Source organism: Uranotaenia lowii, chromosome 2 (genome assembly GCF_029784155.1).
Source record: "Uranotaenia lowii strain MFRU-FL chromosome 2, ASM2978415v1, whole genome shotgun sequence".
NCBI classification, from domain to species: Eukaryota; Metazoa; Arthropoda; class Insecta; order Diptera; family Culicidae; genus Uranotaenia; species Uranotaenia lowii.
In genome coordinates this window covers 165,074,686-165,098,866 of record NC_073692.1, presented here as the reverse complement: position 1 = coordinate 165,098,866, position 24,181 = coordinate 165,074,686, and the positions used below count along the sequence as shown (strand labels likewise).

At 32.3% G+C, this 24,181-nt stretch overlaps 1 protein-coding gene across 1 annotated transcript in view; it reads right to left on the bottom strand.

Annotated features, from left to right (window-relative positions):
• Positions 1-24,181, bottom strand: part of LOC129748374 (uncharacterized) — an 814,549-nt gene that overhangs the window by 197,527 nt on the left and 592,841 nt on the right. Inside the window, exons 7-8 of the mRNA XM_055742976.1 lie at positions 23,410-23,592; positions 22,637-22,775 (exon numbers count right to left, since the gene is read on the bottom strand). Of these exons, the coding sequence (XP_055598951.1) occupies positions 22,637-22,775; positions 23,410-23,592 (322 nt within the window). The remainder of the gene's footprint in view (positions 1-22,636; positions 22,776-23,409; positions 23,593-24,181) is intronic.

The following is a 24,181-nucleotide window of genomic DNA, read 5'->3' as shown; positions in this document are numbered from 1 at the left end:
TAGTGAAGCAATGACAAAAAAAAATATGAAAAATGCATTTTTCTGAAAAAAATTTGATTTAATCAAAAGTTTGAAACTCGGTGGTAACATTTCAAAAATCTGATTTTCCATGAATGTTAACTGTCAATTTAACCCTCCAAAGCCGTTCGGGTCAATATGACCCGAAGCGCACATTTCAAACATCTTTATCATCATTCCAATATACTGATGAACTGGTAGTTTTGACAGACCAAGTATGTTCTATGAAAATAATGATCAAATTAACGCCAAAAAACTAAAATTTGAGTTTTTAAAATCGGTTCATTGAGAAATGAAATACAGCTAAGCAAAGCCAAAACTGGATGTCGTTTTTTTAAAGTAAGACTTTTTTCTACCGGAAGATCTGCCATAGCGGTAAAAACTTTCATTGGACCCCAACATATCTATATATTGTCGGAAAGAAGGATTCTTGACAATTTCAAACATCAATGAAATAATTAAATACAGAAAAGCTGTCAGAAGTTATGAGTATTTTAAGAATAAATTTGATTTTTCGGACTTTTTACTTTCTGAACCAGTTTCTGAAAACCTGGTAATACATATCGACTTTATTTTGAAATGTTGAGCAATTAGAATAAATTACCTACACAATGAATATAATATCATTAAAATCGGTTAACATTTACAGCCAGGAGAACGAAATCAAATTACAACTCATATTTCCCCGAAACGGATATTTAGCGAACGGCTTTGGAAGGATAAAACAATGATTCCAAGTGGTAATTTATCAGAATCGGTTGAAAATTGAAGAAGTTTTGGTTATTTTATCCAAAAAGAATTTTTTGCATCTTTGAATAATTTTACCAACCACAGTGCACTAATCTTATTATTGGAAGAACACGATAAAGTAGGGTTGCCATCCGTCCCGCAAAAGCGGGAAATGTCCCGCATTTTTGTTGAATGTCCCACCGTCCAGCTTTTTCCGCAAAATGTCCCGCTTTTTTTCAAGGAAAAGTTTTGTAAAATTCACAGACTAAAACTGTAAAAAATCAAACTTTATCCTCTTTCTGATTAGGTCTTTTTTCTCAAAATAAGCAACACAACACAAAAAAATCGAATAAGTCATTTGTCTCAAAATTAGCATCCATTTTTAGAGTTTACATAAGACAATACTCAAAAGCCCCAGAATTACAATGAAATTCAGATAAATTAATCGTTTTTGGAGCACGTTTAACCAATGAAATAGCTTTAGTATATATGATGAAAATATTGTTTAAGTTAATAATTATAATTCTTTATTTTTCGACGAAATCTAAGTTCAATTGCCTTTAACACGCCATCTTTTTCAACTTAATTAGTCAAGTATACAATGATGGAAATTCTCTTGAGTTTCAAATCTTTGAAACAAATTTAAAATATATTTGTTAATGCACAAAGGTTTTCTACACGATATTAAATTCGCCGTTTACATGTAGAGCTTCAAATAACGTGTAAATCAAAGTTGCCGAAATCACAGATAAATCTATAATTTCAAAGATTTTGGAGCAAATTTTCATCACAGAATCTTTGTCACAGAACACAGAACTTTGGAATCTGTGAGTTATATTTACAGACTCCACAAAATTTTAAAATTGCTTACGTTTTTTCAATTTTTTTTTTACTTCGTTATACATTTTGAATTTTTATGTATGAATTAGAAAATATGATGAGATTGGTAACGTTCTTTGATTTTTCTCAAGTGTAAAAGAGACGCAAATTGATATGACTTTTTAATGAAAACCATCACAGAATTTTTGGATAAAATTTTTCATCGTCAATATACAGATTTTTTTTGACCACCTTGATGTTAATTTGTGAGAACCGTGAAAAATAACCGTGCTTATGGCAAAAACCCGTGTAGATGGAAGTCATGTAAGAAAACCAGAGCAAAATCAATCCATGTAAAAAAAATCTTAGGGTATTTTCTTTAAATAACCTTGGCTGATGGTATACATACGTATAAGTGTGAAAATATATTTAAGCTTTTTTTTAAGAGTTTTTTAAATGTCCCGTTTTTTTCTGCTGTGTCCCGCTTTTTCGTCGTGACTGTCCCGCTTTTTTCTGAAAGTATCTGACAAGCCTACGATAAAGTCTTACAGTCTGAACTCAAGGCTTTTCAAAGCAACTTTTAAGTTCAATTTTTATTTGTTTTTTTTTTCTCAAATTTTGTATTCTGTTTAATGTGTTATGTTTATGCATTTATGTTTAACACCAAATTTAGAATTATTTATTTCTGATAAGATTTTGAAATGACCCATTCAATGTCAATACGAATTAAAAAAAAGTTAGTTTTCTTTTCGTCTAAGTTCTCATGATGATTTGAATGATTAAGATTCATTTCAAATTTTAAATTTCATTACCATGAATTGCGAAAATAGATTTCCTTTTCACTTGATTTTGATACCAGGAAGAATTAGATGAACAAAATTACAAATCTAGCTTCGATCAATGAACATTCTAAGAATAGTTAAATCCGTTTTTTCTCCAATATGAAATCGATTTCACAAGGCAATAAAATTCACTTTTTTACTTTGTATGTATGTATGTATGGTTCCCCCATCGGTAGCAAGGTCCTGCCTATGTCTGTGTGGCTTGGCCTTCGAATTAAATTCTACGGCTTCCACGGCCGATGGTTCGTTGAAGGAAGGCATCCAACCCTCAGAAACGTACAATGGTTGGCAACCCACTCCGCTTGCAATAGTTTCTTCAGGTTATCCCCAGATGCATTCCATCTGAAAATATCCCTACCCCAAACGATAGTTATGGCCGGAAGGAAAATTACTCAAAAGTCTGAATAATCCGATTATATGTAGATATGAATTATAAAAAAATTGTTATAAATGGTGTTTTGTTTTAAAAGGATACGTGTCTGAAAGTATAAAAGTTGATATGTATGTATGTATAACTAAACCAGCATGGGAACGATTTGTACCTTTTCATCCCAACTCACGGTAATGATTGACAATTACTATATTTTAAATAACAATCTTACACTACTGTGCTAATTCACCCCTCCGAAAATGCTGTTTAAAATATAAACTTTTATGTATGTATGTATGGTAGCCACCTTGGGTGCACAGTTGTACCGCAGTTGTGGCGAAGGCTTCATCAACAAGTCAGCGTAAGTTACCATATACCCAGTTAATAACTGTTGGATGAGACGTTCAAGGGAAATAAAATTCACTTTTTTACTTTGTGCAAAAAATTAAAGAGCAAATTTCGAATAATTTTCTTGCGTTGATCCCAAAAAAATGTACATTTTTTTTTTCATCAGGTAATGTTCGAGATAATTTTTGTAAATACGTTAAAATTCATTAAATAAATTTGTAAACACAATGAAGATATTGAAAAAAAAAGGTTTTAATTCAATGATCAAGTTTTTCAAATAGCGCGAGATATTTTAAATTGTTTGAAAAAGTTAGGTATTGAAGTTTTCTTTTTGCCAATTTTTCCTTATTCTGCATAAAGCTTAGTTCATTTATAAATGGAACACTTTTTTTGATGATACCTCATTTACTTGTAATCGGATATTTTAAATTTTGACAACATTTTGCCTAACCTATTATTTTCGGAATTGAAAATTCATGATTTATTTACTATGCAAGAAAAAAGGAAAAAAAATAATTATGCACAGTTTCCTTTAAAATCCGTTGTTATTAAATGATAGCTAAAAAAACGTTGGTTATTCATAAAATTACTATGTGTGAATGTTGGAAAAAAGTGCAAAAACTAAAAAAAATGTCCACAAAGTTCAAATTATGCGTTGGAGTGAAACACATGATCGGCAACTACGGTTAAGGATCATCAGGGAAGTCAAGTATTATACCAGCATTTTTAATTTTGATTTAGCCAAAAACTACGTGTAGGTCGCTGAAATGTCCAAAAAAAAAATCTCCGATAATTTTAAAGTGTTGCATAGTTATGATTCATTCGAACCCAACCTCAAACAATAAATTTTTGCTAGTTCCAGAGCTCGTAAGCTGTATAGACAGTACCGAGGCAATGAGACAGGTGATTTCTGATAGACGACAAAACTTAGGAAATAAATACCCTATTTTAAACAAATTCCAGCCGTTAAATCCTTTAACATTTCTGCTCGTGGTAAAGTCCTTAGCTTATTTAAGTATGTATTTGCTGGTTGTTTTGAAAAAACACTATAATTAATTCTGCTTCTGTGGAAAAAAAATGAAAACGAAAACTTTAGTTTTCGCTGTTTTAAAAACCTAAAAAGATTAATCTTGTATGTTTCCGACGTAACCTACGATCATTACTAACCGAATATACTTTAATAGGGTAAGAACACTATATATTGAACACCATATTTGGGATTCAGCGAATTTTTTGCTTACATATAATAACGAAAGGTTTCTAAGATGATATTTTGATAGTGTATCATAAGCTAGCTCCACAGCTTCGAATCAATATGATTTTTTAGCGGAAATATGTTTTAAAACCATAATTGAAGCCTTTTTACTAAAAATTGTTTTGGTCCCTTTTATTGAACACGATGATTCAAATAATCATTTCGGTGATCGTATGATTGAACACTTTTATTTGTAAATTTTAATGAAAATACAGATAAAAAAAGCTGCCACTCTTCCGGAAATCATTAAAGAAGACTTATTGGAAAAAAGTCATGATATTACTATCGAGTGTTATTTGATTTTTATCCAATTTTTCACCCAACCAAAAAAGGCTGTTTTCTTCATCCAGTCAAAAAAACGTGCCCAAATTTGAACAAATATTGAAATTTCGTAGATTGTGGCTTCTAGAATCCGAAATTCTTGCTAAAAATTCGAACCTAGGTTGAAAATGCTTCAACAGTGGCACAACGGTTTTTGTTTAAAATTTCTACCGTATATAATTGTTTTAATTTGTTAATGTTTTACTAGTGTTCGATATCTGGTACCTGTTCAATAACTAGTGCTTCTACCCTATAAATCTCACGATGGTTTTACTTCGTTATTGTTAGATTTTTCAGAAGACATTACATTTTAAACGCTTTTAAGTGGCTCAAAAATAATACGCTATTGTTGATTTCGAAACAGCTGTTTCCACTAAATTGCCCTCAGTTTCTTTTAAAAGAGAAGGATTGGACCGAGAGTTAGCAGAAATTGAAGAAGGAGGATGCAACCACCTAAGATATAGACTTTACGAAGTAGAAGTTGAAAAAACTAATCAGTTTGACTGAAAAAAAATTGCCGGCCGATGAGAGATTCCAACAATAAAGTTGAAATTTTTCTTACTAAAAACGATAAATATTTTTTTAACAATTTTTTTTTAAGAAAAAATGTTTTCATTGATAGAAAGTATTTCGCTCAAACGAATGATTTTTGAGATAAGCGCATTCGTAACTGTTCCATTTTTAAATAAACTAAAATTAAATGGAATGGAATGCTTGAAGTTTCTCATAGCATAAGTCGAATCGTTTTGTACCTTCAACAAAGAGGTTACATGAGTTATTTTGAATACTCAAAAGAACTTTCTTGAGATAGAATAAGATGTTATATTATCTAGATGTTATATTATCTCATTGATGATTAATACGTCCAAGACGAAGTATATGCTGGCCTGCGGATCCGAGACCGACCGAACCCGCTTGTCCAGTAATAACAAGGTCACGATCGACGGCGACGAGCTGGAGATAGTCGAAGACTTTGTCTATCTCGGCTCACTGGTGACCGCAGACAATGACACCAGCCGTGAGATCCGGAGGCGAATTATCAGCGGAAGTCGTGCCAACTATGGACTCCACAAGCAACTGCGGTCGAGAAGACTTAGCCCTCGCACGAAGTGTAACCTGTATATGACGCTCATTAGACCGGTTGTTCTCTATGGGCACGAGACATGGATATTGCTCGATGAGGACCTGCGTACACTCGGAGTATTCGAGCGACGAGTGTTAAGAACCATCTTTGGCGGCGTACAGGAGAACGGAGTGTGAAGGCGAAGGATGAACCACGAGCTCGCGCGACTCTACGGCGAACCCAGTATCCAGAAGGTGGTGAAGGCTGGCCGGATACGCTGGGCGGGACATGTTGCGAGAATGCCGGACGACTGTCCTGCAAAACAGGTGTTCGCCACGAATCCGGTAGGAACAAGACGAGCAGGGGCGCAACGAGCGAGGTGGTTAGACCAAGTGGAGCGTGATCTGGCGAACGTGGGATGCCCGAGAAATTGGAGAACGGTTGCCATGGACCGAGTGAATTTTAGGAATTATGTTCGTCAAGTTATGTCGTGAGACGGAATACTATGTAAATAAATAATTATCTCATAAAATGTCATTAAATTGTAGATTTTAATTTTTTCAAAGCGTTGTTTTTCTCGATCTTAAATCTGAAAAGATCTTAATTTTTGATTAGCTGAGAAATAGTCGTTTGATGCAAAATCTGTGTTTAGTTTTGCAAGCAGGTTGTTATCACAGTTCGATTCAACTAAAAAATTATCAATTTTAAATTCGATATTTGAACCAAACCGAGGATTATATTTTTTTATTATTTAATTTTGATTAAAAATCTTTACATTTCTTATGAAACTTGTATTGTTTTTTTTTTAAGTTTTTTTGCATTTTTTTCAATTCTGGTTTCTACGAAATTTTAATTTTGATTTTAGTTTTTTTTATTCATTAGTTGGAATTCCCAAAATATTGAAATGCCTTAAGCTTGGATATGCAAAATTTAGCAGCGTTGTGTTGGTTATGAAAAGGACTATCTTGCCTATTTTTTGATAAATTTTAAGTTGACCTGTGTTTGAGATATTTACGATGCAAAAAGATATGGTAAAAATAATTTTGCACAAATTTGCTCCTTTTACGCATTTTGCGCCTCGAAAAATTTTCATTGTTGACTTGAAAGCTCATGAACTGTTGATTTTTTCTGTTTTTTTCGGACCAAATGGTTAAGAAGCATAAGGAGCCACTCTAGGATCCACACGAAGTTCAAAGCAACCATCGGAGTGCAACCCTTGATCTTAAATTTTTAAATATGGTAAAAAGTCTACGGTTATTTGGGATAACTTAATGCAGACTCCTTAAATAATGAAAAAAAAAAAACCATTTCCGGCAGGCAAAAAGTGTTGCCTGACTAGTAGACACCAAGTAAATAACTAATAATTACCAGTTCCAAAGATCGCAATCTGTGCATCCGGTTTTTACGCAATATGACAGATGTGTTCTGATAGACAAAAAAATTTCTGTTAAAACCGGATTTAAGAGATCAAATTTTTCGAGACGCCTACTCATGAAAAGGTTCCAACCAGATTCCAATTGCTTTTTCCAGGTGAGTTTGTGTAAAATATGATTTTGCAAAGGTTTTGCTTCTGCGGTAAAAAAAAATAAATCAATACATGACTGAAAAAAGTGTGCAAAGATGAAAAAAGAGATTTTATGAAAAGTTAGAGTATTTCTTAATATCATTGATAAATATTTTTTTAATATTTTTACATTATGTCATGTATGTCATATTAACACCTTAATTTCCTCCATAGAAAGTTTTTCGATCAAATGAATTGTTTTTAAAATACACACGGTTGTAACTGTCCGGATTCTTAATTATCATAGCCTTAATTAATTTTATTTAGAATTCATTTTGAAGCATATTCCAAAAACTGTGTACTGCGATTTTATTGTGCTTTATTTTCGGATTCAGCGCCAGATTTCACATTCAAAATGAACTTAAGTTTACTTAGTTAAAAATGCTGTAAACAAGTTTTATTTTTAACGAATATGATATTTCAAAAAGGAAATGTATTTTTGATGCAATGGACTGATTTTGTTTATCAGGTCTTGTTTTAGTGATATGGTGTGTGGAAATTTGAAAATTGATCGATTTTGAGTAAAATCGATCATATATATATATATATATATATATATATATATATATATATATATATATATATATATATATATATATATATATATATATATATATATATATATATATATATATATATATATATATATATATATATATTTATATATATATATAACTCATGAATAACAAACCTTCATGAAACTGATTATGAATCTATTTATTATCCTTCATTTAATAAAAACATCAGATTGTGCCTAGATGTTATGGATTCAGAGATAACTTCAAATTTCTACCAAATTTTTGAAAATTTCATCAAATTAGCCATTATTGTAAAATTTCGGAAAATATTCAAAAGGAAGTCTTATTTTTTTTTTCTCTGAAATCAAAACTAATCGTGATCTTCGGTTAAGCTGATCATTGATTTAAAACATTTAATTTTCAAATCTTTATAATATTCTACAGTTTTGCCAAAAGAGTCCACACATTGATTAAATGAATTTTTATCCATTTTCCAGAGCTATTTTAAAAACATGAGCTATTAGAAAAAAAAACAAATGGTATGTTAGGGATCAGCACCTCAAATCAGTCTTAACGAGCTCTTAAGCTTTATGCACCTTGAAAATTTTTAGTTTTGATGCCTTGTGATCAATCTGACTTTACATTCAGTCCTTAACAAATCAAGCAAATTTTATACATCATCAAATGGTTTCTGAAGAGGTCGTGAATCGTCGTCGATGGCTCTGTGGGAATATAATTACAACGGCCGAGACGCCTCTCGATAGCATTTTGCTAATTAAGCGAATTTCCGCCTCGACCGGAAATGGGCTGATACAACATTAAGCCGCTATAAATCAGAAATAAATGAGTCTGCACCCGGGTCGTAAAGTAGCTGGAAGCGAATTGATTTCCTGGGACGCTTAAATGGTGGTGGATTTGTTTTTCTCTGTTGAATTAAACTCGTACATTCCTTCGAAGTTAAATAATTATGCTTCTCTATGGGAACACAATTTTGCTGGCTGGAGATGCTCGTTGAGCTTGAATAATCCTGTTTGTGGAAGCAGTTATTTTTGAAAAATTTTCGTCGATCTGGAAAGCATTTCGTTCGACCAATCTTAAATAGCCAATATACTTTCAATTGAAAATCGATTTAGTTTCACACTGTCAGCTGCCACTCATACATGTGTGTAGGAAAAGTGAGAATAATATTTCAATTTGATTAATATATAATTCGGAATTGATATGCATTCGTGTGTGCAACTCATGACGAGCTCGCCACAGCAGAAGCACACTTCCAAAACCAAAAGCATCCCGGAAACGTCTTGGGTGGCTTGAAGCTTACGTACTTTCGCACTTCTATACCTCCGGAAGTGCTGCATATTTTTGACGCTTGATGCTCCCACTAGCTGGCTCGAAGTTCGGGTGGATGAGGCAGCCAAACCAATATCCAGACAAAGATTTCCGGTAGAGACAATTCGGTAACCTACTGCTCACCCAACTAAGGGGGTTGAAGAGGGTTCAACAGTTTTGTGCAGCAGACACTACTGAAGCTGGCTGGAGCATATGTATGCAAGCATGCATGCATTCATTCATTCTCATGCCCGGAAACATCATCTCCATGAGAAATTCGAACCCATCAACAGCATGCCGGAACCACATTTCAAGTGTCAGTGGGATGAATTTGGGTTTTTATCTGCTACATGCAATTTTTAGGCCGAGTTGCTGGTTTAAAATTGGTGGATCATTTAAAGCTGGATTGATAAGATTTGAAGTTTATTATTTCAATTATCGTTCGTTAATGAATTAATATGTCGCTACTGCATAAAAACATATATAAATAACAAGAAATTATTTTCAAAATTCAAAATTCAACTGACTTCAAAAAAATTGAATCATTGTTAATAACCGTATTTAGCCTTCATCCGTCCCTGAAATTTTTACCGGTTAAAGTTTCTGGAGTGGCAAGTTAACACTCCTGACAAAAACTGATATGTATATCTCTTATTGTTCTTAACCGATTTCTTCAAAAAATTATAGTGTTGGAAACCACGTAATGTAACTTTAATATGTTTTCTAGACAAAATTCAGCTAAAACACTTCAGTTTTCCGTTATTCATATTTTTAAGAAAGAAAAATATCTGAAAAACATGCTTCGGGAAAAAGGCTGTAGATCAGCCAAGTGATGCTCAAAACATTGTAATTATAGGAGGTATGAATAAGAAAATAGCAATTGCTTCGATAGCTTTTACTTAGCTCGAACTTTAGAATAGCAAAATTTGAAAGGATTTGCTCAATTAGATATGAAAAAGCAGAGTAGAATATTTTCTTTAAACCAGCTCCGGATTAAAAATATGCATGCCATTCGAAGTATTTGACTCACAAAACTGCTCGAAAATAGCAAAAGCAATTACTAGAGCTTTATTCATATCAGTCTATGTGTCGAAGAAAGGTTATGTTAGAAGCTTTACATTGCGCATAAGAATACTTTTTTTTTAATTTTTTTAAGATCTTGACCACAAAAAAAAATTAAAAAAAACCTTCCAAATTTTTTAAGTTACTTCAGATAAATTTTAAAAGAAGATTGGAAAACTGACTTAATTTGGCATTTTATAGCATCTTTAAATTTTCAAAATACGAAACACAATTTCATACCAATTCCAATGATTACATAAGCAAAGCGATACTTTCACAAATATGCTAAATAAAAACGTGAAATACTTTCTAAATAGTCTGCGCAAACCACCGCTAGCAGCTGCTTGATTGTTTTCAAAAGTGTGTTGGTAAAAACGATCAAATCATAGGGTGTGTCGTACCAGTTGAGTATCTCGGCGTTAAACGTTGCCTACACTTATTTTTATCTGCGAAAAACGCTGAACCTACAAAACTTTGTCTAATTCCAATAACGACGGGTGAACGCAAACGGACAATCACGCAAGCGTTCTCGTTTATTTGCTAGATTAACTTTCAGTTTTAATTTTTTTATATTTGAGTTAAATATTACAGCGCTAACGTAATCACACCACTAAACTCGGTATCAAATTGCCTTTCTGGTATGACCCAGTAAACTTCGTTTTACTTTTTACTTACTTATATTCTTTTTACTTAGTGATATTCTCGAAACTATTATACAAACCATCTCTGACCCGAAAAGCCCTAGGACACCGAATTTCACTTCATTCCGACCGTCCGTTTATAGGTGATGGCGTTACAAAGAAATCGCCTCCATTTTTTATATCTAAGATAACTTTAACTTTCCAATACACTTCAAAAAATTTATCTGGTGTGACTTCAACAATTTTTACGATACTTTGTTACGGTATAGATACGGTATTTACACCACTGTTTTGCATTTTTTGCCATCATGGTCAAATATTTAAAAAAAAATATTTCCTTTGCGCAACGTGTAGCTTCTTACTACAGCTTTCTTGGACACAATGTGAATTTTTTTTGAGTATTCTGTATATTAGCAGTTTTTTCCCAAAGCATGTTATTCGGATTTTTTTCTTAGACTTTGAATAACGGAAAACTGAAGTATTGTAGCTGAATGTTGTCTGGAATACATTTTCGAGTTATATCACGAGGTTTCCAAAACTATAAATTTTGTAAAAATCGGTTATGGAACAAGAGAGATATAGCAATTTTAAGCGAGGAGTGTCAAATTGACACTCAAGGTCTGATTATACAATTTTATAGTCTTGGCTTTCAGGGTGCGTCCATAAAAAGAGTTTTATAATGCTAAATTAAAGATTTCAAGAATATATTGAGGGTCTCAGAAGAATTTTTTTATTTCAATGCACCCGAATAAAGTTACAAGCCGCCAAACTTCCAATAGTGTCATATTGACACTCAACCGGATTAGGGTTAAGCAAATAGTTCAACTATAGCATATTATTTTACTCTTTCTTAACAGATGTTTTCTTAAAATTTTCACAAAACTCCTGTAAAAAGAAATACCGTCAACTGGGGCATCATGCAACACTTTTTAACTTCAATGGCTTCTAAAAACTCAATGTCTACAGATGGATTTTGGGGTGAATGACAGCTTGCTGTGAAATTCCTTGGAAAAGAAGACAGAAAAAGTCTACAGGTAATCATACCGCTTGCACACCGATTTTTTTAAGGGTGATGGGGCATCAAATTGACGTAGTCCGAAAAGTTATTGGTTCCACCAGTTTTTTAATTTTACAAAAACATGCGATTTTCACTCTACTAAGAAAAAGGGGACAAACTTTGTTTGGAATGAAAAATCAAATGAAAACGTTTGAAAATCTATAGTTTTCAATATATTTGTGATGTCATAAAGCAGTTGCAGTAAAATTTAGTTTTGTTTGAATTGATTTTTTCACTAAAATAAAATGTATTAAAGAAAAATCATAACGGTGCTGCATACATTTAGGGGTGAAAATATCAAAAAAAATATTTCTAGCTGAAGTCATAAATATTAATGCTTGGATGGATAAAACTTTGAAATTTTCAAATTCGTGGTGCAAAACAATCATATTCCAGCATATGGAAACGAGATGTAAAAGGTGAATTTTCGATTTGAATTTGGATGCAAATTAGACCAGACTGGTAACTGAATTATAGATTTTTTTTTATTTGGTGATTGTTCGAAAAATACTTTCACTTCAATTGTGTTGGTATAAGACAAAAAAAGCAGAATAAAGTTTGTAGATGACATCATTGAGCTAATCCGTCATATTTTCTAAAGTTTTTACGGCATCGAAAAATGTTAAAATATGTACATCTACTGCTCGATTTTTTTTTTTTAATTTTCTATGACCATCAGCAACTTTAAAAATCTATCTCACAAGGTAAGACGTCATCCATCATCATTTTAATATCATAACTTAGATGGTTGATTTCTGACTGGTGAATGTAGTCTTATAGTGGACGTTTTGGGTGCAAAATACTGTTTAAAAATAGTAGGGGAAAGGTATCCTAAATGGGCCTATCGGGTTAAATGACCCTACAGCCGTTTAACGAAATGGCTAACAAGACAACATATCTAATCAATGCATTTTGAGGGTAATACGCTTTGGACATAAGGCAAGAAAAAAATTTATGAATAAACCAACTCAAAAAAACTAAAAATTCATACAAGGTTTTGATACCTTTTGATGTAATATATTGACTTTTAAGAATTATACGTAAAGAAGCTCAACAACAAAAAGTTGGGTGGTTTTTGTATAAAATTCAAATAAACCTTAGAAGTTAAACAAATTTAGGCTTTTATGGTGGTTTTATAATCATTAGAAAGTGAAATAAGAAAGTGTTTTTGTATGCCCCCATCATGTTGGTGAAATGCCGCTTTCCTAAAATAACAGTTTTAATGGAATAAAAATATGGTTTTTATAATTAAAACTTCGAATTTAAGCTCTAACTAACACTTTTAGAGAGAATTGAAGATCTCAAAGCATATTTGATAAAGTTTTTCTTATGAACGAATTGCCTCCATAATATGGCAACCCTAACTTTTTTGAAATTATATAAGAAATAGATTTTTATAAATCTTCAGTTTTGTCATATGAAAGTTATCAGTTTTTAGCATTTCCAATGAAATTTTATGGAAATATCGCCAAAAAAAAAAAAAAAATTGCCTAAAACATAAATAGACGCATTTAGCCCGCACGGTTTGAGGTTCGACAATTTTGTAAACAGTTATAATAAAATCGATTTCTCAAAAACTGAATGAGATTTCAACATCCAATTTATAAAATACATCTAAAACAGATCTGCTCGTGAGGATATAGTTTTTGTAAACATATTCGATGAAATATTTGATTTAATCAGTATTCTGCATAATAGGCGCATATAGCCCGCTCCTCCCATATATCCTGCTGCCCTTAGTTCATCTGTGCTGCATAGCTTAAAACATCCATAGGCACGAATTCATGAAGCTCTTGTGTTTTTTTTTTTCGCGTATTTTTCGACTATCTGGATTTCACATCGTGAAACATCAATGAGACTTTTCCCTAAAAATATATGATTTGCTTCTCTAGAGCGATCTCTTCACTGCTTGATTATTTTAAACAGTTTTTAAACTAAAAAATGAACTTTCACTTTGCAAGCATAAATTTTATAATCAATTTGAATGAATACTCGACTTAAAACCCGTAACTAATAATCCAAGAGTTTTCTTTATAAACATTTAGAAAAACAAAAAAGTATAACTTTCAAAATTAAAAAAATCATAACGTGGCTTTTATAGATGTTCCATGAGATTAACATCAAATGTATCATTAGGGAAAAAAACTATTTACAATAGCACGAAATAACAATTTTAAACTTTAATTTGAAAATTTTTTACTTTTCTTGAGCAACTGATTAAAATAAATATGGCGCATTAAAAGGATTTAACAAAAAAGTAAAGAAATTTTTAAACTTGAACATTAAAAATATAACGAGTGGGGATGTTTTCGATAGTTTTTTTTCTATATATCTATGGTTCATGATGTTGAAAATTTTTACAAAATATTACATGCAAACAAATAAAGGATTTGTAAAAGCTCCCTATACAGTAAATGAACCCATTTTTTGCAATCACTTGACCTGAAAAATAACATTCTAACATTCATTTAATTTCTTGCTATCAAAATTTGTTGTTGAATCACTATTCAAACCTGATATTACATGTAGAAATGTAATGCAATTTTTATACGATTTGTGATAAAATTGAAGTTGATAAAAATATTGAATTAAAGTTCCGACAACCGCTGTAGTTCGTAAAAAATTAAATATTGAAAAACAGCCTAGAGCATAGTGTCAATTGTATTCAAGACGAAAATATACATAAAATGTATAGTAATAGTTTATTTTAAAATTTCGACTTCTGGCCAGGTTTAAGGCTAAATAAGCGTGCACAAACAGTTTCATTTAACCCGATAAAGCACGATTGTTAAAAATTAATTACGGCAGTTTCCAGTGCATTATCATATATTCAAATTAAAAATTACACAGTTCAAAAAGCTTGGAGGCGTTCTCTTGTAAATGATTTCATTTAAAGAATTATTTTTAGAAATTTTTCAATTCGCTGCACGATTATTTTGTAAATTTCTACCAAACTGTGCTAAACAAATACTTTGTTGGAAAATGCCAATCTGTCTATTTAGACCTATCTTTTTAAATTTTTCTGCAAAATACTAAAGATCAATTGGTTTGAATCTCCTTAACAAGTTGCAGTCCTCAGTTGGTATTTTTATGTTGAAAAATATGCTTTTTAATACTGAAATTTACTCAAAATTTTCTTTTTAAGTTTTTAAAGGGATTAATTTAATTATCGGCCTTATCTGTGAGAAGTGATGTCTTTTTTCATAGGGAAATCTTAATATTGTGAAATTTTAAAAGTGAATAGAACGTAAAAAAAAAATGAAAGATGGCCAGCCACGCTTGGCCACGGTGGTAGATGCAACTCTATCTGTATCTACCTGTTCATAGTAGCTGGCCCGTGCTGAACAAAAAATTTATATGTGATGATAATGCTTCTAAATAAATTCTACCCGCTCACTTTCACCATCTTTTCACAATCTTAAGATATCTCTACTAAAAAGGACATCACTTTTCACCCATAAGGCCGACAAATTAAAGTAACAAACATTTCCTTTAATACTTAAAGTAATCGAGATAATTCAGCTATTGACAAACAAATTTTTAATGTGTATAAAAATCTGCCAAAGCTTAATTTTCCAACAGCTAAAGTGAAGAAGTTGATCCACCTCTGGGTCCAATGTATTGAGCTTGTCGAAGGTTAAAAACAATGACATTTTATTTTTTTTTTGGAATTTTCATTTCAGGCTCGATACTCATCGGTTCGTCTTTGCATAAATTCAGGCCCTAAGGCACTAGTTAAGATAAACTTAATTTTGTTTTATTAATAATGGAGAGTGGGGTATCATGGGTCTCTTTTTTTTCTATACTCCCTACACACTATTAATTTTTTGGTGTAAATTTATGTCAAATTGGATGCACAAAATTGAAGCATCACTTTTGACATAAATTTACACGAGAGAAGACAGAAACGCTTCAAGCCATAAATTCTCGAAGACATAAAACTGCAAATAAAAGGACGTAATTTTATGTCACATTAAACGCACATAAATAAAACATCGCATCTCACATAAAATTACGTTGCCTTTGACATATTATTACCCGAGTACATAAATTCAGGGATTTTTTTCAGGAAAATAATAACAACATTTTTTCAGTCAAATAAATTTGTACTGTGACTATGTTTATTTGATATTTACATAATCTTTAACTGATCTTCACCTAGCAAAAACTTGACAATGTGATTTTTGCGACTACTTCATAATATTCAACATTTCATTCATTCAACTATCGAATGCTATCATATGGTCTTTGTTTTTTTTTTTTAACTAACCTAGCCTCTGTGTGCTATGGTTGCAAGATTTGTAAATGCAGCAAGTTTCAAATACGCTTTCAAAAGCTGCACCATCGTTCAATGCATAGTTGTAGTGAGCGAACTGCTTATGAACAAACTGCAAGGGGACAAAAAACTAAAAGTCAGTATTCTGTCAATATCATGGAATACAAATCAGTTTTGACAAAGTACTTTATGGCTTTCAACTATGGAAACTAGCTATAAAAAAGTGTTGATTTGTTTTAACTTCTCCAGTTTAATCAATTGTACAAATTAATCGAAATAGAGGTAATTTAGCTTTTTAGGTTTACTCGAAATAATTCCGAATAACAAGTGCAGCAGTTTCTCAAGAGTAGAATATTAATTTGAATTTTATACATTAAGTTGTTTAAATGTGCGATGTATAGGGCAAATATTCATATTCCCAGAATAACTCAGTACGAAAATCGCCTTTATATATGCAATTTATCGTTACATGGTTCAAATAACAAAAGTTTAAAAAAACATCTTTACATACATAAAGGCGATTTTCGTAATACATAGCAAGTATGTGGTATAACTGTCCTACATCGCACGATAAAGCGCCTTTATTTATACAACTCAAACGATTTATCGACTTATAACTGTAGTTTATCGATATTTTTGCTATTACAGTACTTGCTCGCAAATCGAACTAGTTTGGACCGAAGGGTGCGTTCGATAGCCGAAAACAATCTATCACTGAATACGAAGAATATGTGCAACAGAGGTACTTACGTATAAATGCGGATTGCTAGTAATCTCAGAGGCGAATAAGCGGATTGTAACAAGATCGATTATTTGTTGTACACATCCGAAGGTTTTGTCCGGTAAATAAATTTGATAGACGTGTTCCAGTTGATGGACGCCTTGCAAAAAGTGAACTCGTAGTGAGTCGAATGGCGGGAATTCGTTAAGAATCTTTGCAGGCCTTCGTCGATAAGCCAATTTGTAACCGGCAGTTTCACTGTCGCTACTGCATAAAAAAAACTTGTTATAAGATGCCAAGCACACATCCTCGGTACCGATTAGAGATTTTAAAAACATTCTTCAAGAGGTAGGTATGTTTAATTGCAATGATCTCTGGAAACAACTATAAATTAAAAGTTTTTTTTTTAACAAATTTTATTGGTTATTACCTTAGATAATTTGATGAATATGTTGGACGATGAACTAATTTTTTTTGAATATTTCAGTATTGAAACTCGTCAATTTTTAATTGATTGTTATACTTGAACCGCAAATATTCTATTTATAAAAACAAACTGATTGTTATTATGCAACATGCAATGCTGTGCACGTTCAAGGTTAAAACTAGCATCGTTCAATCGTAGGCAGAAACTGGGTTCTATCGATTTCTACCCACAAGTAGAAGTTCAATGCGCCAATATTTTGGTCGAAACAAGTCAGCCTCAATAACAAAGGAATGCGAAACAGACGATGATAAGCGCATTTGTATTAGTGAGTAATAGACAAGAAACAGCTGATCAACTGTATACCTGTTTCTACTACAATGTAGTAACTACATAGATTCGAACAAGTTTCATTGAACACACCTACTGTTAGTTTGTTTGGCCTGTACACGCAGAATGTTTAGTAGGTTAAAAAAATAGATTTTAAACACAATTCAAAACATGGCATAACATTTAAAAAAGATTTAAATGTCAAATATTTACTAATGAAAATGAAAATAATCATTGGAAAACACAATAAAAAAAGTACTACAATATTTTAACTGCAAAGCTTATTGAATATTAATTCAAACATGAAAACGATTGTTTAGAAACGTATAAATATTTAAGAAAGATATCTACAGCCTTGAAACCGTTAAATTTTACGATTCAGTGTGAGGAAACTTTGCGGCACATTCTGCGAAACAGAATAATTTGATTGTCTTTCTTAGAAAGGGAGGTTTGAATTACTTATAGAATGTACAATTTTATATATATTTATAAATAATATTGATACATTTGTATATGTATATTCAAGTATAAAAATTACCATATTTTTAGTCAAAAATGCACAAAAATACTTTAGAGATTAAAATACATCAACGGACTTATGATGTTTTGTCGCTGATTTTTTAAATTTTTGACAAAAACTTGAACAATAAAATTTAATTATAATATTTGTAAAAAACTTTTTGAAATTTGGTATTGTTTCCACATATAAAGAAATTCCATCAAAATATTTAATCTTAACCTTATCAAAATAAGTTAATAATTTCAAAACTCGTTTTTTTTTCTTTGAAATGATATCATTTTCTTAAGACTCGTTAGTTGCTGTATCCATTTAAGAAAAAAAGGCCTGAAAGCGATACAAAAGTAAATGTTATAAAATGTTTTGAATTAGAAAAAATGATCAATTCCGTCTTAAGAAATCGTCCTATTTGTACGTAGAAAGACCGAATACAGAATACATAAAAATACCAGATTCACGAGCGGGTACTGTATTTGCATGAAAGGTTTAAAATCAACAAATTTTGTATAAAACTTTTATCTAATAAAAAGTTTCTGAAACAACTTTTGAATTTCCAAAAGTGATATATTCACTACGTACTTTCTCGTTCTTCCGAATAAATTATATAGATTAGGTACCTACGGTTTTATATAGCCCTTAAAGATTAATTTCCTCTCGATAGATCCGGTGTCCATATTGTAGGAACCTAGTTAGATATATCATGGTGCTGCTGGAATGGGTTCCTCGGTTGTTGTTGATGAACGATGTCGCTACTGTCAGCGTCAGTATTCTGTTGTCGGTTCCACCTGCTGGGGTCTTCAAAGCAGGTCCCGTTTCAGGTATCCCACTGCCTGTCAGCTCCGGATTTATGAATATCTGTTTAATTAAAATTATATTATTACTTAAAATAACAAAAGTAATGTGAGTATTACCTTTTCAGACTGCCGCAGCGAAACACAAACCACATCCGTTCAATTTTCCAAAACAATTGACTGCTTGGTCACTCCTTCGCTAGATGGGTCTCAGGCAGCTTTGGTGACGAAATTATTTCGTATTATTATGTTGATTATTTTTGCATACACGAATACCAAACGGAATAGAAGAATGTTCTTACTTGTCCCTTTATTTTAACCCGCTGTAATTTAAGCTACTTGGTACAGGGGTAGTGTCTGTTTGATTTCTACTCATGTTTTTACATGTGCGCAATTGATTTTAAATTTCATGACATAAAAATACAACCCTTATGAAATAAATTTAGATCTTCTCAAACTTAACGTTAGTTCAAAAGTATAAATTTTAGTGGTGTGTGTCTTTTAGATGAAAAATGATGTAAAATTAGATCTAATCTGGATTAGATTAAGAAAACCATTAGGTGTTTAAGCGTTTCTAGCTCGTTTAATTTTAGAAAATTTTTGGTGTGTACCTTTTGGATTATAAAAGATAAATTTTTTTAAGATGGTATGGTTTTCTGGCGGTTTTAGTTTTTTTTTTTAATAAATTATTTTCAACGAGTTCTGAATGTTGGAAATAAAGTATTCTTTTTTTGATTTTGAAAAATGGTGGGAATTGAGGGCCACCAAATTTAAAATGACCTAATTAAATTGAAAGTTCATGAATTGACCTACAACTGTAATTTAATGATTAATTTATTTACTTTTTAAAGCAATTTTATGTAAGGAAATTAAAAAGAGAGTAGTGTAAGTATGATCGAAAAGTTTCAAAAACCTGGCTCGAGTACGTTTTCGTAAAATTCCTTTAATAGGATTTATGTTCATCTCTATCACTTTGAATAAAATTGACAGAATATTTTTCAAAATTCTTCATTTGGTACAAGAGAACTTCACGTATAGGGAAAATGTATTTTAAGTTATGAATGAGTAAAAAACACCAAAATATAGGTGGTTCGTGGTACCCCGCATATTTTTTTTTAGTTTTACTAACGACACTTTACCATCCTTATGGCATTCGTGTCGAGTCCCCGTATTATGATTCCCCACAACTTGATCGAACTTATCGATAACACTAGCTTACAGCATGTTTGACCTTAGTTAGTTAAAGATCACTTTGAAAGTTTAATTGGGTGCAGAATCTGAAAATGATATCTAAAAAAAACCTAAGTAGAACAGTTTTTGAGTTATGCTCCAAATATGAAATAACAAAAAACAAAAAACTTTACTTGTACTTATATTCAACTATCTCGGACTTCAAAACATTAATCTGAAATTTTGTTATTAAAGATAAATAAATTTGCTTTTGATCATCTGATCTTCGTTTTTGCGTATGATCAAAAGTATTGTTGATATGAGTGATGTTGTGATAGAATAAATAAAAAAAAAGCATTTTTTCATGGTTTTATCGACAGTTTTAGGCTGGATGGTAACATTAAAAAAAACTTTTTAATTGGAACTTTTCAGTATATAACAAGATTTCAAGTGGTTATTTATCAAAATCGGTTGAAAATTAAAGAAGTTATGATTATTTTCCTAAAACAGTAATTTTTGTATTTTTGAATAATCTACCGAACCGCAGTGTACTAATCTTAATACATAACCAAAAATATGTTATATTTTATTTTTTATTATAGATATTATTATTTGATTATTAATATTTATATAGAACCCATATTTTTGATAATCTCGTGTAAAAAAACCTTAACCCTTTGTAACAAATTTACAACAATTAATGTATGGAAAATGGGAAAAATCGTATTTTTTTTTTCTTCTTTACCTGTTTTAACTGTTAAAAATGATTTTTAAGGAAAAATAAAAATTCATGAAATGAAGGGTTAAAATTTCATTCACGCCTGAGACCCAAGTAACCCATTTCTATGGTCAGATCTTAGTGAAATATGGCATTTGAACTTCCGGAAATTTTAACAATCATATATTTAGATTGGTACACTGTGGATCGCAAGATTATTAAAAAAAAAAAAAACAAAAACCAAATAACTAGGTGTAACTTCTTGAATAATCTACTGAATTTGATAAATTACCACTTGAAATCTTAGTTTAAAATTGAAATTCACGGCTCATTTTTCTATCATAACTTCACTTATATCAACAATACTGTTGAACATATGCAAAAATGAAGTTCAGCTGATCGATAGCAAATTTATTCACCTTTTGTATGAATGTATGGTTCCCCCATCGATAGCAAGGTGACTGTGTGGCTTGGCCTTCGAATTGTTTCTCAGGCTTCCACGGCCGATGGTTCGTCGAGGGAAGGCATCCAACCTCCAGAGATCTACAATGGTTGGCAATCCACTCCGCTTGCAATAGTCTCTTCAGATTGACCCCAGATGCATTCCCTCTGGAACATATAATTATTTATACAATGAAAAACATCTTACCTGTCGGCAACTTATGGGATTCGAACCCAAAAGATTTTCTTGCCGATACCGGGAATTGAACCCATTACGCCTGGGTTACCATACTCGCGCCATCATATCCACTAGATCACATCAGCGCTCTGATAGCAAATTTACTCAGCTTTTATATACAAAAGGAGGTTTAGGTCAGTCGAATGTTCACGATTTTTTTGTAATCTATGGTAATTCAGCCTAGCCGCTGAAATCCGAACTGTCGACGAGAATCTTGACTGGGACCAAGTGAAGACGCTGGCTAAGGATCGTCAACAGTGGAGGTCTTTTACCACGGCCCTATGCACCGGAGGATCGGCGCGGGATCATTAAGCAAGTAAGTAAGAGTAATTCATGAAAAATTGTGAAAGAGTAAGACAAAACTAACATAATAAGGAGATGAGCATATTCCTGTTATGAGATTCAAGGATCTCACCGATGAAATTTATGGGAGTTCGTTTAATTAAGTTATTATATTTTTTTACTAGTTTTATAAAAAAGCATATGATGCGTACATAAGTCAACATCAACAACATATAGAAAATATATAAAATATTTGCTTACGCAAAGCGAAGACGATGACAGTTGGATTGCGATACAGCTGAGATATTCAGAGTGGTTCACGTTTCCCTGTGGTTTACGTTATCCCCCTAATGTTTCTAGCAGATTTGTTTCACTCGCACAATTTATACAATAAACTTTCTGGAGTTGAAAACGGCATCCCTGCTCGTTCGTTTTTTTTATGAATTTTGCTTAGGTTAGAAATCACACGAACAAGAGGGAGTTATCCTTTTGGAATGTAAAACAGCACTAGACATAAGATGCACCACCAGAACCCATATAGTTTGGGAGAAAACCGGAAGACATGTGCTTGGAAGTTGATGGTAAATTTGAGAGATTGAATGTATTTTTGATTATGGAAGCTTCTGTGGGTCTGTGGCTTCTATCGTTATTGATTTCGATTCGTTTTTTGCTCTTTGTTCTCTTTGTAAGGTGGGGTGAAATTTTTCGTTATAATTGGATCTTTGAGGTGATGAAAAGATATGGTTCTCCCACATTGGAGCAAAGCGATTTTGGTTATTTCTAGACACTTACGTTGTAATTCTTCTTGGCCAGCAAAACCACAAAAGTACCGGAAAGAGGGCAGATGCATCTGGTGATATTTTCCATCAGGTTCTCGGTGATACACAAGTCGGTTCTCCAGGTCGGTTCGAATGTGGCCTTTGCATCGTAGCTGGAAGTATATTCAGAGAGTTCATTACTGAGGGATATAAACTTAACGTTTATTTGTTCAAGACAATTTTGCAAGATTTAAAAAAATGTAATTTAATGTTATTCAACTGAAGTCATAGTGTGCTGATTGAATGCTTTTCAAAAATAATTTCTAGATCTGCAAGAAAAAAGCCTGAACTTATACTATAAAGTTGGTGCAGGATATTTTTCACATTTAAAGCCCGGTTTATAGTTCAAGTGAAAATTAACGTTAAATAATTTTATTTTATCAAAAACTCAAAAAACGCGACACAACTAGCATGTGTAACAAGGAGAAATCGATGGGTAATGATTGAAAGATGAAATTCCAGCCGAACAGCTTCATGAACTGTTTTTATTTCGATTATCCCGGTGCTCACCGCGGAAATTTCATCATGGCGGGGAAATCGAGATAAAAAGATTTCTATCGAATTTCAACTATCAACCATTCCCCATCGATTCCACTATGTCATAAAACCTAATTTCGTAGCGTTGTTTAGTTATTGACGAAAAAAGATTTTACACGTTCATTTTCACGTAAATTGTAGATGGGCCTTAACAGATAACATTTTATGCCTATACTCAGTCAACTTATGGTTCTTCAATCGTAAACTTACCCACAAAGAGGAACCCATTCGCTTGTCGGCGAGTTTTCGTGCTGGAAGATTATTTCCACGTGGGCCGATTCGAGGGGCACGTGGAGCGGTCGATTTGTGGGTTCATAGCCGGTCCGATTAGCGTAGTACAACCATGTGGAGATTATCTTCGAAGCCGGGATGTAATCTATATCGGTTCCAAAGCTGCAAAAAGAATTTTTTTTAATAGAAAATTTTCAGAATTGTAGGTATGTTCGATATTGCAAAACAACATCTATCAATCGACTGTCTTTATTCAGATTTATAAATCGTCAGCTAAAACTAATTCTGAGACTATAGGGCAATACTCAAAAAGATTCTTACAATCAATTTTTGAATTCAATGTCCTTTGACCGATTCCCAAGCAAAGTTATAAATTACATGTCCAGTTGCAAAAGTTCTGTCGCAACCATTCTAAGCCATCCCACACATTCAGTCAGAATCAGGCCACAGAGAAATCTATTAATTAAAACTTCAACGAATTTCGTTCCACGCGCTCCTCCAAATAGCATGAAAATAATGAGTACTTCATTTGTATAACAGATGGGGCCAGCTCTTTTGTTTCCATTGAGGTAAACTGCAGAGAAAAGCGCGGGGCAGTCGCGTGAAGTAGAGTTAGAGAGAGAGATCAGCTCCACCGTCTCGTCGCCATTGCTCGCAGATTGAAAATGGGATGTATAATTTATGGCGAACATGCTCACCGGGATGCCCATTCGATCCCTCCGGGAAAATTGGAACAAAGTTCGCTTCTGCT